This window comes from Benincasa hispida, chromosome 1, assembly GCF_009727055.1.
Source record: "Benincasa hispida cultivar B227 chromosome 1, ASM972705v1, whole genome shotgun sequence".
Lineage (NCBI taxonomy): Eukaryota > Viridiplantae > Streptophyta > Magnoliopsida > Cucurbitales > Cucurbitaceae > Benincasa > Benincasa hispida.
The window spans coordinates 11,066,867-11,085,095 of NC_052349.1; the positions used below are offsets into that span (position 1 = coordinate 11,066,867).

Genomic DNA, 18,229 nt, shown 5'->3' on the forward strand with positions numbered 1-18,229 from the left:
AAGTTCTAAGCAAAACCTTTTTGTTGTTTAACATACTTAGTGATCTCAAACAAGCCACGCAATTTTTTTTATTGCATGAAGTCTCCCTTTGCAACCTTCTTCCCATTTCTTACACCGAATTGCCGAAATCGTCAGTGTCAATTCCACAACCTTATATGGTGCGTGACACTTAATAGAAAAATATTTGATCGATTATTGTAGCATTTCTTTGTCTTGATAAATCATCCCCTTATACAATTGGGTATTGTCAATATCCATAGGGGCTATAATTGGGTTGTGTTCTCGAATGCTATCTATTACATTCATATCTAAATCATTGAATGTGTCTGAAGGTAACTCATGTTCATGACCATCAAAATCCAACTCCTCAAATTTATCGTCTGTTTCTGTTCTAAAATCTCTCTATTGATTATTAGCCACCACATATTCATAATCACATAGTGGTGCAAGTGATTCAAAATTAGAATCAATACATTGAGTCAGATCTTCAAATAAACTAAAGAGTTTGCATTTAAGTTTATATCCGACCCTACCCAACTCACATTAAAATATAAATGCACTAAACTCGGGAGTGACATCATGATTGAGAACATCAAATTCATTGTCTATTCATTAGGAATAAGGAATGACATAAACCTTGCTGATCCTGATGGTGTTAGATTAGAATGTGTATATATAATTTCTAGCTGATTTTCTCTGAAATCTACACTAAGTGACATCCCTACCATTTCAACGAATTATTAAAAAAACAAGCCCACTATTCACATTTATGTTAAAACCCCATATGGTGGTTGGTCATAATCAACTCCATCAACACCATCAATCACATCACCATTTGTAAACAATATAAATCCCAAACACGTGTCTGCGTTTTTCTGAAAAAAAAAGGGACAATAATACATTACTAATTATTTTACTAATTATCAAACTTAAATACAAACAAAAACATAAACAAAATATTAAAATTATTAAAAAAAAAAAACCTGTGAATATCAAACTTAAATACTACAACAATCTAATATTATAAGAATATATATAATAAAAATTCACTCAAATTAATAATTTTGTATTAAACAACGAAAAAAAAACTACTAAACTTTTTAAATAAAAACAATACTAAAAAAGTATAATATTATATATAAAAAAAACACGTTACTAATTATTTTATTAATTATCAAACTTAAATAAAAAAAAACAAAAATATAAACAAAATATTAAAAAGATTAAAAACTAATAAAAAAACTTTAAACATCAAACTTATATACTAAATCATTCAAATGTTATAAGAAATATATAAAATAAAAATTCACTCAAATTAATAATTTTGTATTAAATAACAAAAAAAAAAAAAAAACTACTAAACTTTTTAAAACGCAATAATACTAAAAAAAAAGTAACATTAATACTAATAAAATCTAATATTGTTTAAAATAATAATAAAAAAAGAATTAACATGGTAGCTCTAACATAATATAAATTTATTAAAATATATAGAGAAAAAACTACTAACATCAATATATAAATGTTCTTGAATTCAACGACTATTAAAAAATTAACATGATAGATCTACTAACATCATTGTATAAGAAGTTAAAATGGTATATCTAGAATAATATAAGAACCAAAAAACTAGTAATAAATAAAAAAATAAATTCATAAATTCAATAGCGATTTTACTTTTTTTTCCTTCAACTTGGTTTTCAAGCTTAAGCCATGATAATGACATAATTCAAGTTGATAATTTTGTTTAAGTCACAATGGTCCCTCTTTTATTTGTTATTTGTTATCTGGTAACAGAACTACAAAAACAATAGAATAACATGAGAATATGGATCTATAGCTTAATTTGGAGAAAGAAGAAGGAAAAAGATGATATGAGAGACAGAGCCAGAAAGGGAAAGTGATTTTTGAGAAGTTTTCGAAGGAGAAGAAAAGATGGGTAGAAAGCGATTGCACAAAGAGGTAGAGGCAGGGGAAAAACGTGATTAAGGAAGCTTGTTGGTGCGATTAAAAAGGCATAGGTCGATTGTGGAAAACTCGACCCCATGGATTAATGCATGTAGGTGAGCACTGGGAAGGAATAAAAGGTATTGGTCAAAAGTGGTATGACGGATAGAACGAGACACATAGTGGTCTGACGAAGATACAGGTCGAGTTTTCAACACCCAACTTAACCTTATATTTTGCTGCTTATACAGGAAAACTCGACAATAATTCTCACTCTGTCTTCGAACTTCTAAAAAAAGCTGTCAAACAATAAATCTCTACATACTTTTAAAAATACTGAATATTTCTCCAATATTTCAATAAAACCTCATTTTTTGGTTTTATAAAATACAACTCATTTAGATAAATATTAAGGTAATTGCAATTGGTAACATTTTTAGATATAATAACTAAGTGTATAACATTATTTAAAAAAATTGGTTACTAGTGATATGGTTTATAATTGATAAACTCATACCAATAATATGGTGTATCATAGACTATTTAAATTTGATCATATTTGTACTTTTTTTTTTTTTTACATTATATTATTTTGAATATAATGTCTACAACAGTCCCTAAATATTAAAATAAAAAAAAGTGCCAAACCAACGTACATAAGCAACCCTGGTCTGACAGCACACCTGAACAAACACTCTCCGTGTGTCAGAAGCACGTGATGGCATGACATGAGGGTTGTTTGTTTCAACTGTCAAGTAAGATTTCGAGAAAGAGGGTGGCTTTTATCCACTGAATTAAATAACACAATTGGATATTATTTATATTTGATATTACATAAAAAGAGGGTGATTTTGGGGTTATGGCCTATGGGGCCGCAGAAAAAGCAAGGAGTGGCGCGTTCTCGTGGGCTTTTTCTTTTCCAACAAATGAAATGGAAGGCAACACCACCACTTCACTTCTCACATCTTGGTTTCTTCAATTTCAATGCTTTGCTTTGGGATTCATCTTCATCTTTCCATTATTAAATGCCCACTCCCCTTTTCATTGCACCATTATTCTTCTTTTTCTTACTAATCTCACCTGATTATTCTTAATCTCCTCCTATTAAAAAGATTCTTATTCTTCAATATCCATGGGTTGAGCTTCAACTTTTTAGACTATTGGAATCACAGCTGCATTGCATAATTCACGTCAGCTCTTTTTCTCTCTTATTATTATTATTATATATATTTTTTTAATTTTATTCAGACTGATTAACGATGTGGGCACCGCAGTACCCTATTCTAACTCCACCACTGTCGCTGTTGGTTGGGAGCTGTCTGTCAATGAGTTGCTGATGAATTATCTCTCTTTTTTCCCAGGCACTATAGTCTAATTGTAAATGCAGCGCTCTGTTTTTCCATGGGCAAGAAGGGAGGATCCTCGTGGTTGACGGCCGTCAAAAGGGCTTTTAGATCTCCTTCCAAAGATGAAGATCACAAGGTCCGTTTCTCCTTATCATTTTCATTCTCTCTTTTCCCACTAAATTGCCTCGTTTTCTCCGCAGAAAACAGAGAAGCGGAGATGGGTTTTCAGGCGATCCACCAATCTGCACGACCCGCCCACCCACCAAACGCCCTCCAACCCATCTTCCGACGCGGCGCTTGCTGTGGCGGTGGCCACTGCCGAAGCTGCAATGGCCACCGCCCAAGCGGCTGTAGAGGTTGTTCGCCTCACCACCAAGCCTTCCAATCACGCCAGAGACCACTACGCTGCAATTCTAATTCAGACTGCTTTTAGAGGATACCTGGTATGGCTATGCTACTAAAATCTCACTTTCTTTTTCTTGGGTTTACGTTGATCTGGGCCTAATTTACTCATAAAGGCGAGGAGGGCTCTGCGTGCGCTCAAGGGGTTGGTGAAGTTACAGGCTCTTGTGAGGGGTCACAATGTCAGGAAACAGGCTAAGATGACCCTCCGATGCATGCAAGCTCTGGTTCGAGTGCAGGCCCGTGTGCTTGATCAGCGGATGCGGCTCTCTCATGAAGGCACAAGAAATTCCACACTCAGCGACCCTAGTACCGCCCTTGGATCGCGGTACCTTCAATTCTTGTCTGATAGAAAAGAGTTTGCCATGAAGCGTGATCGAAATCTTTCCCAACAGGTTCATCTCTTTCTCCATCTCTTCCTCCTCTGTTTTCGGGTTCTGTTTCTAATTTGAGATTTCAGATATGGCGGAGAGGTCGAAGTCCGTCCATGGGCAGCGGAGATGATCTGGAAGAAAGACCCAAGTGGTTGGATCAATGGAATTCAAGGAAACCATGGGAGTGCAGGGGAAGAGCTTCAACCGATCAAAGAGATCCGATCAAAACAGTCGAAATCGACACATTCCAGCCCTACGCTCGCACATCCTCCAACTTCCGAAGAATGGCTCAACATCAACAAAGAACAAACCCGCATTCTGGCAGTTCACCACTCCACCGGACGCAACAAAACGTACCCTCTTTCTACCACTCACCGGCCACACCCTCCCCGTCTAAAACTAGGCCTATGCTGCAAGTCCGGTCTGCAAGCCCTCGTTTCGTGAGAGAGGACACAAGCGAGAATACATCCCAAACACCGAGCTTAAGGTCAAACTACTACTACAGTGGGAATTTGGTCCAACAAGGGAGGAGTGGAGCGAGTAGCAGTTATGGTGGTGAAGGCAACAATTGTTTGCCCAATTACATGGCGGCCACGGAGTCTGCAAAGGCCCGATTAAGGTCGCAGAGCGCGCCGAGGCAAAGGGCGTCAACGCCAGAGAGGGAGAGGGAGAAGGGAGGAATTGGGTATGCGAAGAAACGGCTGTCATTCCCTGTTCCTGATCCAATTGGGCATGGAGTTTTGAGGAGTCCAAGTTTCAAGAGCGTGAGCGGGACGTACTTGGGGATGGAGCAGCAATCCAACTATTCTTCCTGCTGTACTGACAGCCTGGGCGGAGAGATTTCCCCCTCTTCAACTACTGATCTAAGAAGGTGGCTAAGGTGATATTCATTCGTTGATAAAAATTCATGAACGTTGCTGTGTTGCTGCCTCTGAAATTACAAGTTCCTTGTAATCAATCCCCCTAACCCCCCAAAACAGAGTTTCTCAGGAATAGGATGTAACATTATCAAACTAAAGACTGTGTTGTTGTCTCAATTTTGCCAAATTGGTCCATATATAATGCTTCGTGGGATTTGGAAATTGTTTAGTATTTTTAAGTGTAGCTAAAGCTAAAACAGATTCTTGTATTTGGTCTAACAGAAACGTGGTGTGTTTTTGTGTTTGTATTGTTACAATAATTATTCAGCTAATTGATATGACCATTCTTCCATCTCGGTACTTTTATGCTTCTGTTTGGCTCTGCTCTCTCTTTCCTTTCTTTCTTTCTCATTGTTATTTTTTAGAAGCTTTTTTATGCTATTGCTAACAAACTATTAAGAAAAACCATTTCCAAGCAACTCAAGTAGTGCTTATTTGCCAAAATAGCAATTTAATGCACTCCAGTAGCAAGTAGCAACTAAAGAATTTGAAAACAACGTATTTCGTAAAAATAAAGTTATATTTTATGTATTTAATAGCAAATTCAAAAATTAGATTCTAATTTTAACAATGGTTTAAAGGATAATCCAGAAATTGGTTTTTAATTTTAACCATGGTTTAAAATGTATTTTGATATTATATATTTATAGATAATATAACTAAGTGTAGTATTCACTAATATTTAATTGATAATAAACTATAACAATAAACTAATATTCAAGAACTAAGAAAACATTTTTAAAAATTTAGGGACAAAAATAGGACATTATTCAAAATTTAGGGACCAAAATAAGATTTAAAAAATTATATAATTTCCATTGATAGTTTAGTTAATTAATTACTTATTCAAATTTACCATTTTTAATTTTGAGTTAAAAAAACTCTACAAATTTCTTGTAATAATTGAAATTTACTGACCTTTTTCCTAATTTTCCAATTGAATTTTTATTTTTTACAGAAATATTTCCGATCCTTACAAGAAATTCCAATGAAACTTTTTTCCCAAATTTTTTTCCTTTAAAAATAATAACAATGTTGGGTTTTATATCGTAAAACTTGTGGTCTGTAAATAATAAACTTATTCTGTTAATTAAGTTTGATTCAATAAAGTTGTTATTGAGTGCATGAATTGCTCCTTTCGTTTTAGAAATAACCTAAATCCAATAAACTAAGATTCATGACTATTATATGAGTATTTGAACTTTATGTCGAGACATAAGAATGAATCAAGTTCGAGTAAATAGTCAGAATGGTCTATAGTATACAAATAAAGGCTGGGTATCTTATTCTAGAGACACTATCGGATGCGCCCACTTTGTAGATGTTACAATTGTTGTAAAGTGCTATAAACGAAGTGATTTTTGATTCGTTCATGTGGAAACATGTAAGTGGGGCATCCTATGTGAAAAGTTTATATAAGATCGGACAAAGAAATTAGTCACTATTACTTTATAATGTTGTTAAATGTTTGAGACTGAATTTTTCAAAGCGATGACCAAGGTAACTTGACTTTAATCCTAAGCTAACTATGAAGTCCTATTTATTCTAGATTATCCTTAAATTTGCATGGATGAGTGTTGGCTCAACCGCACCGACTCAAAAAGCCTCCCATTTCAGGGGTAAGATTGGGTAGATAGTTGGGGACATAGGATGCAAGATGAAATTCACTCTTACCTACTTTTAGGGATAGTAGAAAGGTTGTTCCCTTAAGTGCTGACTCCGGGTCTTAAACAAGGGACCCCACCCTCTCTTTGGCCTTAGAGGGATTCAGTGTAGTGATTGGATCACAAACCAATTGTTAATTAGAGGATCAGTAGGACTTAAGGAACAATATGTAATCTCGGGGGTAAAATATCTTTTGACCCAACCGTAATTTATCTATAGTGACTTACTGATTATAGTTATATCGAGTGAACACAATTATATCTATAGTGAGGGAGTAAACAACTGGGCTTTAGTAGAGTGATCCAATAGTTAACGACGAATGTTGGTTAATTAGGTTAATAAAGGTTGACTTACTGATTATGGTTATATCGAGTGAACACAATTATATCTATAGTGAGGGAGTAAACAACTGGGCTTTAGTAGAGTGATCCGATAGTTAACGAATGTTTGTTAATTAGGTTAATTAGGTTAAAAAGTTTGACCGGTTAATTTCGGATCGTTGGAACCCATGATCTATAGGTCCATTAGATCCTCTATTAGCTCACAAACGGATTAAACCTTGAATAACGTGATGAGAGAATTTGAAATGTTCAAATTCAAATTAAGAGAATTAGTGACTATATACGATATAATTACACGTTTAATTGATAGATTAAACGAAATTGGAAAATTGGATAATATGTAAATATGATTTAAATATTAAAATTACATGAATGGGGATTCATGCTTGTGGAATTAGTAGTGTAAATAATATAATATTGGATATTAAATTATTTAAATTATTTAAATGGTTTAATTAATTATTTTAATTAATTTTATTTAAAATTTATTATTTGAATTAAATTTATTTAAAATTAGAAATTAGAATTTTTAGAAAATTCAAATATTAAATTAAAATTTAATTTTAGTTTTAATTTTATGAAAATTTAATTAAAGAAAATTAGATTTAAAAAATTAAAAATTTGGAAAAACCCAATTTAGTTGGTTTCTCCATCTTTTGACACTATCCATTCACTTGATGTGGATTTGGTGTCAATTTGTTGGCCAATTTGATTGCACTAATTAAGCTGAAAAAACTTAGATGATTGAGTCGAGAGAGGAGATCATGTAAGGTGAATTTTGTTGAGATTTTGCTGTATATCCTAAATTTTCTGTTCATTTTGGGTTCCACCACCCAATCTAAGGGTTAAGAGAATAGTAGAGAAGATCAAGTGGTGGTCTACATCCTTTTGGAGTGAAGATTGGAGCTGAATTTGTAAAGGTATATCATCAAATCCTCTTTTTATTCTTTGAACATGTTTTCTTAGTTGCTAAAATTGATAAATTAGAGTGCTTAATGATTCTGTTTGCTTCCGCTTATTGCTTGCTAATGCCAACAAACAAATCTACTAATGATAGTTGAAACTTGTCAAAAACAATGAGACAAATAAAATGAAAATGAAAAACTAAAGTTTAAGCTTTAAAAGTGAAGTTGAGTTTGGAAAAGTAGTATTGAATAAAGGTAAAATTGAAAGCATTTGAATGAGAGATGAAATGTAATTGAACGAGGAACAAAATACTATTTTCATAGGACTCTCAATTTAAAATTTAAAAGAGTAAGAAAGAGGTTGGGAAAAAAATAATTTTTAGAAAAACTGTTAGTTTTGTAAAATGTTTTTTTTTTGGTTAAAAATAGTAATTTTCCTGGAAAAATGAGAAAAACTGGCGATGATTTCGTTTCATTTTCTTTTGTTAATTCATTTTTTTTTTAATTTTATTTTTTTTGGGTAAGGAGTAACATCAAACGTGTTTGCTTTTGTTAGCATCCTGGAAGAAGCACTGAGTTAGCGTTGGGCCTTTTAATTCTTTTTTGGTGTTTTAGAATTGAAAATCAATTTTGACTATCTATTCAAACATCATAAAATTATTGGAAATACTCTTAATTTGCTAAATACACTACTTACCTCAAAATTTCTTGGTAACTTAAAAAGGGATATTTGTTTGGTAGGAATGTTAGACGTCTTTAAATAATTATACATTTAATTAAAATATAGATTATGTAGGTGGATTAATAATTTATCACGCTATGTATGTGGACTAATACTTTATACTAGGTTATTTTATTAGATTGAACCTTATTATGTGATCTACTTAATTAAGACCCTAGATTCCTAATTGAGTATGTACTTAATTGGTAGAAACTCATTACTGGTTAATAAGGGTTTAAGTCTCTAAATTCCTAATTGAGTATGGACTTAATGCTTAGAAGCCCATTTCTAGTTAATTAAGGTTTAATGGTAACCTAATTGAACTAATATATATAAAGAGACAAAGCTATGGTCCCCAAGATACCAAAACAATGGAATTTGATATGTTATTTATTCTTGACCATTTGGTTGAGGAAGACCATCTTGAAGCTATCATTAGTTTCTCAATGAAATCTTCTATGTTATTTATTATTGACAATTTGACATGAATGATTCTGAATTTATCTACTCAATATAAAGTAATTATGCTAATAAGTGGTATCGTTAGGTTGTCAGATCTTACTCTTTTGATAAAGGATTGATGAAATTGATTAATCTTTAAGTTTTACCACTGCTATAATATGGTACAAATTATTTTCGTTGAAGAAAAAGGTTAAGTTCTCGACAGTATATATATATATTTTGAATATTATAATAATAAATAGATGCCCCTTGCTTAGTATCCCAAAGCCATGTGTCACCTTGTCCATGTGCCTTGATGTTTAGTGTCCATGTAAGTCTACATCCTAGTTGCCACTTTGCCTATAAATAGTGGCATTTGGTGGATCTTAAAATTACACTTCCATTATTTACATATTATCCAATTTTATAATTTTATAATTTTAGTTATTTTGTGTTTTTAGTTATTTTATTTTATATATTTAATATTATTATATAAATATATTATTATATTATATTTTCTCTATATCCGTATTCCCACTGTGCTCCTCAAATTCATAACACTTATCAGCATGAGCTCCTGGCTTTTTCTTCACTAAAGATAGATCCTAAAGGTATGTCGATTTTTTCCTCTTCGTTATAATTAATAAATTGAATGTTATTTTGCATATTTAGTACATATTAAAATTTTAATATAAATATAATATTTTGTGATAGTGTTGTCATGACAAACCTTACAAAATTAGAATTCACAGCACTTGGCATTAGTGGCAATAATTCGAAATTCACCTGAATGCTATGAACTTGGGAGAAACAATTAAAAAAGGAAATACGACATCCAGTCAGAAAAGGCAAAAGCTATGATTTTCCTTCATCATCATCTCCACGAGGGATTGAAAATGGAGTATCTTACAATAAAATATCCCCGTATCTTGTGAAAAAATTTAAAAGAGAGGTATGATCATAAAAAAAACAGTTATCCTTCCTAAAGTTCGTTATGAGTGAATGCACTTGAGGCTGTAAGATTTCAAATTATAAGTGATTACAACTCCACATTATTTAAAATCAGTTCAAAATTGTTTTTATGCAAAGAGAAAATTACTGATGTTGATATGTTAGAGAAGACATTTTCTACATTTCATGTCTCGAATATGCTTCTGCAACAACAATATTGAGAGAAAGGTTTTAAACAGTATTCTGAATTAATTTCATGTCTTCTCGTGGTCGAACAAAATAACGAATTATTGATGAAAAATCATGAATTTTGACCAACTGGAACAACACCATTCCTTGAAATGAATGCTATGAATTTTAACAATAATCGTTGTCGAGGTCGTAGGTTGCAGTCAAGGTCGTGACCATGGCAGAGGAAGAAATAATTATATTTTCGTGGTGGTCGTTCTAATCAATTAAATTTCAAAAGAACCACACAAAATGATGATCACAAAGGAAGAACTCTACAAGATAAGAGTTTAATAAGTGTTAAAAATAAATGTTTCCGATGCAGAATGATTGGCCATTGGTCACGTACCTATCGTACGTCAAAACACTTAGTTGACCTTTATCAAGCCTCCTTGAAGAAAAAAGACAAAAATATTGGAAGCAAATTTTGCATATCAGATAATGACATATTTGACCCATCCCACATGATAAATTTGGATGTGGCGAGCATCTTTGAACCTCCTGAAGAGAAGATTAACACAATTGACGAAACATCAAGTGTTTCTTTTTATTTTGAGAATATCTAAACTTAATGTTATTGTTTTCCTTTATCCATCTTCATGTTTTTTTAGTAACTTTTGTATATTTTAAGTGTTGCTTTTCTTATTGTAATTATTTTCTTTTAATGAAGAAACACGGATCATTTTCATATGTTGGGTATTTAAAAAAAGAGTAAAGAAGATATATATTTGGCAGATAGTGCAACTACACACACAATACTTACAAATAAAAAATATTTTTCCAAATTGACAATGCTGAAAGCAAAAGTAAATATAATATCAAGTTCTGCAAACTTGATCAAGGGTTTTTAAAAAGCAAATATTATTTTGCCTAGAGGAGGAATAAAATTTACAATTGACAATGCATTGTTCTCTAGTCAATCAAAGAGAAATCTTCTAAGTTTTAAAAATATAAATTGCAATGATTACCATATTGAGACTGATAGTAAGAATAATGTGGAATATCTATATATCATATCCACTGTCTCAAATGAAAAATGTACATTGGAAGAGTTGCCTGCTTTATCTTCTGGATTGTATTATATTCATATATGAGTAATTGAAACATATGCAACAATGAACCTGAAGTTCATGAATCCAGACATATTTACAATTTGGCATGACCGATTGGGTCATCCAGGATCTACAATGATGAGGTGAATTATTGAGAACTCAAATGGACATCCATTGAAGAGCCAGAAGATTATTCAATCTAATAAATTATCATGTGATGCTTGCTTTCAAGAAAAATTGATAATTAGACCATCATCAGCTAAAGTGGGGACTGAATCACCTACATTTTTAGAATGAATTCATGGTGATATATGTGGACATGTGGACACATTAACCCACCAAGTGGACAATTTAGATATTTTATGGTATTAATAGATGCATCCAACAGATGGTCACACGTGTGCTTATTATCAAGTCGAAGTCTTGCATTTGTAAGATTATTACTCAAATAATTAAGTTAAGAGCACAATTTCTTGATTATACAATTAAGATCATTTGTCTTGATAATGCTGGTGAATTTACATCCCAAGCTTTTGATAATTATTGTATGTCAATAGGGATAAGTGTTGAACATCCTGTAGCTCATGTTCATACACAAAAGGGTTTAGCAGAATTATTTATAAAACGTTTGCAATTAATTGTAAGACCATTACTTATGAGAGCTAAACTTTCTTCATCTGTATGTGGACATGCTATTTTGCATATAGCGTCACTCGTACGCATTAGGCCAATAGCTTATCATAAGTACTCACCATTACAATTAGCCTATGGTCATCCGCCAAATATTTTCCATTTGAGAACTTTTGGATAAACAGTATATGTTCCAATTGTTCCATCACAACATACTAAGATAGGTCCTCAAAGGAGGTTAGGAATATATGTTGGATATGATCCCATATCAATTATTAAATATCGTGAACCCCTGACGAGTGATGTATTTACTGTATGATTTGCTAATTGTCATTTTAATAAGACAAAATTTCCAATATTAGTGGGGGAATTAAGAAGTTGGAAAAAGAAATTAAATGGGATGCATCGTTATTGTCTCATTTAGATCCCCATACAGATCAATGTGAACTTGCAGTTTATAAAATAAATCATTTACAAAATATAGCAAATCAATTACCAAATGCATTTATAAATGCAAAGAAAGTAACCAAATCATATATACCAGCTGCAAATGTTCCGTCAAAAATTGATATCTCAACACAATAAGTTGTCACTAATGAGTCTAGAACATGCCAGAAGCGTGGTAGACTAGTGGGTTCCAAAGATAAAAATCCTCGAAAATGAAAAATAATTAATAGTGAAAAAGACTTGGTTGAGGATGTAAATACCAATGAAGAAATTCTCGACATGACTAGTGAGGAAGGTGAAATACCTAAAAATAATAATGAGATTTCAATAAACTATGTCATGTTAGGAATCATGTTAGGAAAAAGATGGAATCATACTAATGTAATTAGTGACAACATTTCTGCGTATAATATTGCTCTTGATATTATATCTTAAAATGAGGATCATGAACCAAAATCTGTTGAAGAATGTCAACATAGAAACGATTGGCTTCAGTGGAAAGACGTAATTGAGGCAGAATTAAACTCACTTTCAAAACGTCAAATTTTTAGACCAGTAATCCAAACACCAGAAGGTGTTAAACCCGTGGGATACAAATGGGTATTTGTGAGGAAACGAAATAAAAATAATTAGGTCACAAGATATAAAACAAGATTAGTTATACAAGGTTTTTCACAAATACCTGGTATTGGTTATGAAGAGACATATTCTCCAGTGATGGATGCAATTACACTAAAATATTTAATTGACATGACTGTGTATAAAAGTCTGGATATGCATCTTATGGATGTAGTCACAACATATTTAAATAGATCTCTTGATAATGATATTTATATGAGAATCTCATAAGGATTTAACGTACCTGAAACATATACATCAAATTCCTGAGAATGGTATTGAATAAAGTTACAAAGATTACTATATCGATTGAAACAATCAGGAAGGATGTGGTACAATCAACTGAGTGGATATTTATTGAAAAAAGGATATCAAAATAATCCAATATATTAGTGTGTTTTTATAAAGAAATCACAATCAGGATTTGTTGAATATAATTGGAACTCCTGAAGAGCTTTCAAAGGCAATAGAATATCTTAAGAAAAAATTTGAGATTGAAAGATCTCGAAAAAAACAAAAATTTGTCTTAGTTTGCAAATTGAGCATTTAGCATATGGAATGTTTATTCATCAGTCAACTTATATAAGAAAAATTTTGAAAAGATTTTATATAGACAAAGCATATCCATTAAATATTCCAATGGAATTCAGTTTATTGGATATAAAGAAAGATATATTTTGACCTCGAGAAGATAATGAAGAACTTCTTAATCTTGAAGTACCATATCTTAGAGCAATTGGTGCACTTATATATCTTGCTAATAATACAAGACCAAATATTGCATTTTCAGTAAATTTATTAGCTAGATATAGTTCTTCTCCTACAAAAAGACATTAGAACAAAATTAAGCATATACTCCATTATCTCCGAAGAACAATCGATATGGGTTTGTTTTATTCAAATAAATCAAATTTTGATCTAATTGGTTATGCAGATTCTGGATATTTATCTGATCCACACAAAGCCAGATCTCAAATAGGTTATTTGTTCACAGGTGGAAGAACTGCTATATCATGGGGATCGGTGAAACATACTATAACGACCACTTCTTCAAATCATGTTGAAATTCTTACAATTCACGAGGCTAGTCAAGAATATGTATGATTAAGGTCAATGACTTAGCATATTTGTGAAACGTGTGGCTTGTCTTCTAATAAAAATCTTCTAACAATATTATATAAAGACAACACAGCTTGCATAGCCCAAATCAAAGGAGAATATATTAAAGGAGATAGAATAAAACATATCATCGAACATTTTCTACACTCATGATTTTGAAGAAAATGACGACATCACTATACAACAAATTTGTTTGAAGGATAACCTGAAAGACTTATTTACAAAGGCATTACCAATCGCAACTTTTGAAAAATTGGTGCACAACATTGGAATGCGGCGACTCAGAGATCTTAAGTGATGTTTTCGTGAGGGGAGTAAATATATTGTATTCTTTTAGGAGTATGTATTATATGAAATATGTACTATTTTTCCTTCATTAGGGTTTTTTCCCCATTGGGTTTTTCCTAATAAGGTTTTAAAGTGACATATTTCACACATATATATATGGGCATCTAAAGAGGAGTTTTATGAATATTATAATAATAAATAGGTGTCCATTGCTTAGTATCCCAAAACCATATGTCACCCTTCGTGTTGTCCACGTGCCTTATAATTATTCATATTTGATGTCCATGAAAATTCACATCCTACTTGCCACTTTGCTTATAAATAATAACATTTGGTGGATCTTAAAATTACACATACATTGATGAGAATTCCACTTCCACTAATTTACATATTATCCAATTTTATAATTTTAGTTATTTTATGTTTTTAGTTATTATATTTTATCTTATATTTTATATATTTAATATTATTATATAAATATATTATTATATTATATTCAAGACAATATGGGAGTTTGTTTTTTCACCACCGTCTTCGTGGTTCATGAACGTGATGATGGTGGTGAGCTGGCGGTAATAGGGTTATAAAAGCATATACAATATTCCAAAAGTTCTGGAATAATTCCAATAGTGCTCCAATAAATTCTAATTTGTTATCTAGATTAGGAAAGTTTCTGTTGAAGTCCATTTTCATCTTGTATTTCTACATTAATTTTTTTTTTTTTTTTAAAAATGGGTAATTTGATTACCATCGAAGTTTCTTTTGTGATATTTTCATGACAAATTTGAGTTTTGGCTATATATTTAAAATATGAGTACAACTCAATTTCTCAATTGTATTGTGCATAAGAATTTTGTTTATTGTGATTAATTATTGAAAATAATTTTGATAATATTCTTCTATCATTTATGTATCATAAATTTGTACATTTAAGTTTAAATTTGATTAATCAGATGTGGATTTAAGTTTAAATTTGATTAATCGTGTTTTGAATTTTTCAAATTTGATTGATCATCTTGTGACACTAAATTTATATTTGATTGATATTTTGGTAAATTTAAATTTAAATTTGATTAATAATGTGGTAAATTTAAGTTTAAATTTGATTTATATTTTGGTTAATTTAAACTTAATTTTTCACTTGTTTATGTTACTTTAATTGTATTATGTATATACAATTATTAGGTAAATTTTGGTAAAGACTATATGAGGTTCTTCTTCTATTATTTATGTACAATAATATTATTATATTATTTTGTCTTATAATTTGGATTGAAGTGATCAAAATAATGTGTTACCAAAGTAGCATCTATTATCTAGATTAATTTAATGATAAAATATAAGATGTACATATCCATGAATTTATGTGAATAATTATCGGCCCAAAAGAAGATAATTATTTGACCAAATTATGGGTATGCATGTGGTAATGAGTATGTGACACTTATAAGATTGCTTATGTGAAAAATAGTTGGTCCAAAGAAAGACTATTTTTTTTTATAGAGTTTACTGTCAGCTAAGAAATACAGATACAGATATAGATACGGATACGATACGATACAATACAGCGATACGTTAATTTCTAAAAAACTAAGATACGGATACGTTGAAGATACATTATATATAAATATAATATCTAATTAATTGCTATAATACTTATTTTAATTTGATTAAAATAGATCCAAGAAGAGAGTGAAAACTTGAAAAAAAATCTAGTAACGTCGAGTGATTGTAGAGCGACTAGAGTAGGCGATAGGAAAGAAAAAGAAGATGAAGATTGAAGAATGAAGTTGAGGATGAAAATGGTGTGAATCATGATTTGAATAGTGAGAGAAAAATGAAGAATGAAAATTTAATTACATTTTGGGTTTTTTTTTTCAATTTTTTCAATTTTTATCATTTTTAACTTCTTTTGTCTTAGATTGCTCAAATTAAGTGGACTTTTATGTTTGGAAGTAATTTTAAAATGGTTGAAATCACTTTTGTTATTTTCAAAATCACGGTGGAACATGTTTAATCTTTCAAAACTAGTTTTGATGATATGAAAATTTCATTTAAAAGTGTAAAATTAAAAACTAAATTAATTTTGAGTAATTAAAAGTGTGTTTTCAAGTGATTTTAAAAATGAAAAAAGTTGTTTTTGATGATTTTAAAATCACTCCTAAACATGCACTAAAATAACATAGGCTGTGGGTTGGACTTTTTAAGTGGTTTGGCTTAATTTTTTTTTTTTTTTTTTTTTAAAAAATGACCCACGTATCCCCTTCACGTATTTGAAAAAAAAAATCATATACTTCAAATCACGTATCTACCACGTATCTCTAGACGTACCGTATCGTATTTGCATCTGATACCGATTCTCTACACAATTAGAAGTATTTGTGCTTCCTAGACTGTCAGTACTTTAATTATTGCATTGAGAGTACCATTTTGCAATTGGTGGTATAAGGACAATGGAAACATAAGGAAGTACATCATGGAAATGTCCAATCTCGGAGGTAAATTAAAGGCACTTTATATCGAGATAAATGGAAATTTACTCGTACATTTGGTACTTATCTCTTTTCTTGCACAATTCACTCAGTTTAAGATAAGTTATAATACTCAGAAGGATAAATGGAGTATTAATGAGCTTATCTCACAATGTGTGCAAGATGAGGATAGGATTAAAAGAGAAAGGACAGAAAGTGCTCACTTGGCAACTGACTCTCGTAATAAGAAGAAAAAAAAATCTATGGGTGCTGCAGAAGGGACATCTCAACCAAATAAGAGAAAGAAACAGGTTACTGAAAATCTTTTTTTTTTTTTTTTTTTTTTTTTTTGCAGAAAGGAAGGTCACTTCAATGAAGACTGTCTCAAATATGCCAAATGACGTGTAAAGAAGGATAAACTTCTTACTTTGGATTGTTAATTTAGCTTCTGTACCTACATATACTTGGTGGGTAGATTCTGGTGCTAGTATTCACATAAGTATATCAATGTAGGTTTACCTATTTATCTTTTGGGGAATCTTAGGGCCTATTTATAGAGTCCAATAGGTGGTTGTGGCTACTGAAGATGGGAGGCCACGTTTTGCTCTAAATCACCAAGATTGATGGAGAAAATCCTAAAATGAAGCCCAAAATCAGATTTGGGAATTTAATTCTACTGTGACAGATTGCTATAGCAATCTGTTTTAATACTGTAGTAATTTGGAATCAACGAATTTTCTGCAAAAAATACCAAAATTGAAAAAAAAATCTTGGCAAATTCACTTTTTTTTTTTTTTTTTTTCACATTTAAGATTAAACATGTCATCTATAAATTATTTTCTGTTTTTAAACTTGATTTTCTATGAAAGAGACTAAATATATGCAGGAGCTAAATAATTTTAAAAAATGAGAATTATCTCATACATCATTATCAAATTTATAAATAATATATCAGTCAAGTGAATCAACTGTATGAATGAGTATATTATTATCAAGTTTATCAACAATAGTTAGAGAGAAAAATGAGATGATAAATAATGTAAATAAGGAGAGAAAAAGAATATGGTATCGACCCATTTCTAGAAAAAGGGGAGGGGAAAAAGTTAATTTTTTTAATTTAGATTTTCAACAATATATAAGTTAGAGAAGAAACTTTATGACTTAGAGATCTATAGTTGAATTATATTGATGCTTAGCAAAAGGGAAAAGAGTGAGAAATGTTGAAATGAAAGTGGCACACCTGGCAGGCGACTTTATATACTTTATATATAGTCCTCACATTAAAAAAGTTTTGGTGGAATAAAGTAAATGATCGGTATCAATGTGTTGGAAATTATAATGGGTGGCAACATCGTTACAAAAA

General features: G+C 31.1%; 1 protein-coding gene across 1 annotated transcript; it reads left to right on the forward strand.

Moving 5' to 3' along the window:
* Positions 1-3,200: 3,200 nt before the first annotated feature.
* LOC120091460 (protein IQ-DOMAIN 1-like) lies at positions 3,201-5,281 on the forward strand. Its single transcript, XM_039049496.1, has 4 exons — positions 3,201-3,429; positions 3,494-3,736; positions 3,812-4,090; positions 4,156-5,281. The coding sequence occupies exons 1-4, from the start codon at positions 3,349-3,351 to the stop codon at positions 4,951-4,953; spliced, it is 1,401 nt and encodes a 466-aa protein (XP_038905424.1). The 5' UTR covers positions 3,201-3,348; the 3' UTR covers positions 4,954-5,281.
* The last annotated feature ends 12,948 nt before the right edge of the window (positions 5,282-18,229 follow it).

Excerpts from the sequence above, each read along its gene's own strand:
- LOC120091460 (XM_039049496.1), top strand. The coding sequence starts at position 3,349 with ATGGGCAAGAAGGGAGGATCCTCGTGGTTGACGGCCGTCAAAAGGGCT. Across the intron at positions 3,430-3,493 it reads CCAAAGATGAAGATCACAAG|AAAACAGAGAAGCGGAGATG; the intron begins GTCCGTTTCTCC and ends TTTTCTCCGCAG. Across the intron at positions 3,737-3,811 it reads CTGCTTTTAGAGGATACCTG|GCGAGGAGGGCTCTGCGTGC; the intron begins GTATGGCTATGC and ends TTACTCATAAAG.